This window comes from Babylonia areolata, chromosome 29, assembly GCF_041734735.1.
Source record: "Babylonia areolata isolate BAREFJ2019XMU chromosome 29, ASM4173473v1, whole genome shotgun sequence".
In the NCBI taxonomy this organism is placed as follows: domain Eukaryota; kingdom Metazoa; phylum Mollusca; class Gastropoda; order Neogastropoda; family Buccinidae; genus Babylonia; species Babylonia areolata.
Genome location: NC_134904.1, coordinates 17,654,094 through 17,657,007, shown reverse-complemented (window position 1 = coordinate 17,657,007; position 2,914 = coordinate 17,654,094). Strand labels below are relative to the sequence as shown.

Below are 2,914 nucleotides of genomic sequence, written 5' to 3'. Positions count from 1 at the left end.
ACACACACATACTTCCCAGTTAAACAAGATCTGGCTGTTGTGGTGGTTTGTGTGTGTGTGTGTGTGTGTGTTTTTGTTTTTTTTTTACTCTTCATGAGACGTAAGGGACATAACACAAGACGAAGGGGCATAACTCGAACCATCAGACCGTTGTTTGTAGGACATGTCTTTCTCCTGTAAAGAGTAAACAGTTCCTGATTTTGCCTCCCTCATTTTCTCCCAACAACTTTCCCACTACTTAGCGTGGTATCACCTGGTCTGCTATAATGACTGAAAAAAATACAGGCTTTATAATAACACCCACCCCCCTGTCCCGTCCCCCCACCCCTCCCAACGCACACACACAGACAGATAGATAGATAGATAGATGTTCACGGTTCTGTGAATAGATAATTATTAATTGTCTGGGTTTATCCTTGCTCTTGTTTACGTTACATAACGACGTAAAAAAAAGTGTCTCTTTAATGAACACACAGTCGATTCCCTCGATCGCTTCCTGCATGTGTATCTGTATTCAGCCTGGCCATCGCCTGTTCTCAGGATGGTGTCATCAGTGTTATCGTTTCTTTCATGTGTATCTCTGTTCAGCCTGGCCATCGCCTGTTCTCAGGGTGGTGTCATCAGTGTTATCGTTTCTTGCATGTGTATCTGTGTTCAGCCTGGCCATCGCCTGTTCTCAGGGTGGTGTCATCAGTGTTATCGTTTCTTTCCAGTCCCCACCAATCTGGACGTGAAGAAGAAAGCTCTCCTCATTGGCTCTGTCTTTGTCGTGGTGAGTGTTTCTGTGTCTTTATAGAGTTATTCTCTCTGTCTGTCTGCCTGTCTGTCTGTCTCTGATATATGTATATAAAAAATATGTTTAAAAAGTACACACACACACACACACACACACACACACACACACACACACACAATCATATATATATATAATTGTGTGTGTGTGTGTGTGAGAGAGAGAGAGAGAGAGAGAGCATAATGTGAAGACATACTTCTCTTCTTCTTCGTACGTGGGCTGGTACTCCCACGTTCACTCTTTTGTAAACGAGTGGGCTTTTATGTGTATGACCGTTTTTACCCCGCTGTGTAGGCAGCCATACTCCGTTTTCGGGGGTCTGCATGCTGGATATGTTCTTGTTTCCATAATCCACTGAACACTGACATGGATTACAGGATCTTTAACGTGCGTATTTGATCTTATGCTTGCTTGCGTATACACACGAAGGTGGCCCAGGCACAAGAAGGTCTGCACATATGTTGACCTGGGAAATCGGAAAAATCTCCAAACTTTACCTACCAAAGCGCTGTTACCGAGATTCGAACCCGGGACCCTCAGATTGAAAGTCCAACGCTTTATCCACTTGGCTATTGTCATGAATGTTACTCCCATTTTTTTCGCAGACATCATCACCATCATCGTATCAGAGGCTTGCCGTTCAACAATGTAAAAAAGAAACAACAAAACCAAAATTGTTAACGTTTTCGTTTTACATGTCCAACGATTTGACCTGCACGGACGTTGACAACTCTAAGGTAACAAACGGTAATGATGTCGATAATTTCTATGACGACGATGATGATGATGATTGATACCGATAATGACGACAACGTTGATGACGGTGAAAATGATCATCATTCAGATAATGACGATGGCAATGATAATGAAGCCGATAATGACGAATACAGTGATGACAGTGATGATGATGATGATGACGATGATGGTGGTGCCGTCAGTTATGACAACGACGACGACGATAATGACGGGAATGATGATGATGATGAAGATGATGATGATAAGGACAACGAAGATGACTGGTAATCTTTTTTTTTTCTGTTTGCAGGACATGATGGTCTTTGAGCAGCAGAACAAGGCCAGCTAACTGCCCAGTGGACTGTTTCACGACACAACACAAAGGAAGATACGCCTCACCAAATACTGTTGATGCACGCCCCTACACTCACAAACACGCATACACACACACACACACACACACACACACAGACGCACACACACACACAGACGCACACGCGCACTCACGCACGCGCACACACACACGCACACACACACACACACACATTCATGCACACCGCACGTGCACCTGAACACAGCCGTACAGCTTGCCCCCCACCACCCCGCTCACCCCATCCATCCGCACACAGTGTAAATCAGTTGTTTTAAATGAAATCAAAATACTTTGGTTTGAAAGGCATATATCGACCTCAGTCTGCTTGGTTTCGGATTTGTCTTGACACATTTTGCATTTGACCACTTTTTTTTTTTAAACCTTTTATGCACACTTTATGATAAATCTTGTTGTGGTTTGATTATGTTTTCTGAACTCATCCAAGCGCTTGCTTGTACAAATACATAAACCATTATATTATAATTCTATTTTTCTCTCTCTGTCTCTGTCTCTCTGTTTGATCATTTTAATCGTGTACCACCAAAAAAGAAAAAAAAAAAGAAAGAAAAAAAAAGAACCCCCCCTCAAAAAAAACCCAAACAAAACAAACAAACAAACAAAAAAACAGTGACAGGCTTTTTTTTCTTCTCTCCTTTGTCCTATGGTTGATGACGGCAGTAAGTAAGAATCTGTGTGGGTTTGTGTTAAACCCACGTTAATAAAGATTTTGTCTTATCTCTGTCTCGTGTGTGTGTGTGTGTGTGTGTGTGTGTGTTTGCACTTCTCTCTCTCTCTCTCTCTCACCTGTTTGACAGAGACAGACGTTCTGAGAAACTGAGGACAGATTCACACTCCAGCACACATCTGTGCAGGAGACAGAAACAGAAAGAGGCCATGCAACACTCAATGGACACAGGGGACACAAACACACACGTTTATTTTCCTCTTTATTCTTGTATTTATTTTTTATGCAAACTATCTCAGTATCAGGAAGTTTATTGATTATCTGGGAG

General features: G+C 42.3%; 1 protein-coding gene across 1 annotated transcript in view; it reads left to right on the top strand.

Annotated features, from left to right (window-relative positions):
- LOC143274901 (phospholipid scramblase 2-like) overlaps positions 1-2,571 on the top strand; it is a 19,951-nt gene extending 17,380 nt beyond the window's left edge. The window contains exons 9-10 of the mRNA XM_076578883.1: positions 714-772; positions 1,839-2,571. Coding sequence (XP_076434998.1) covers positions 714-772; positions 1,839-1,877 — 98 coding nt within the window. The 3' untranslated portion in view covers positions 1,878-2,571. The remainder of the gene's footprint in view (positions 1-713; positions 773-1,838) is intronic.
- Positions 2,572-2,914: the final 343 nt, after the last annotated feature.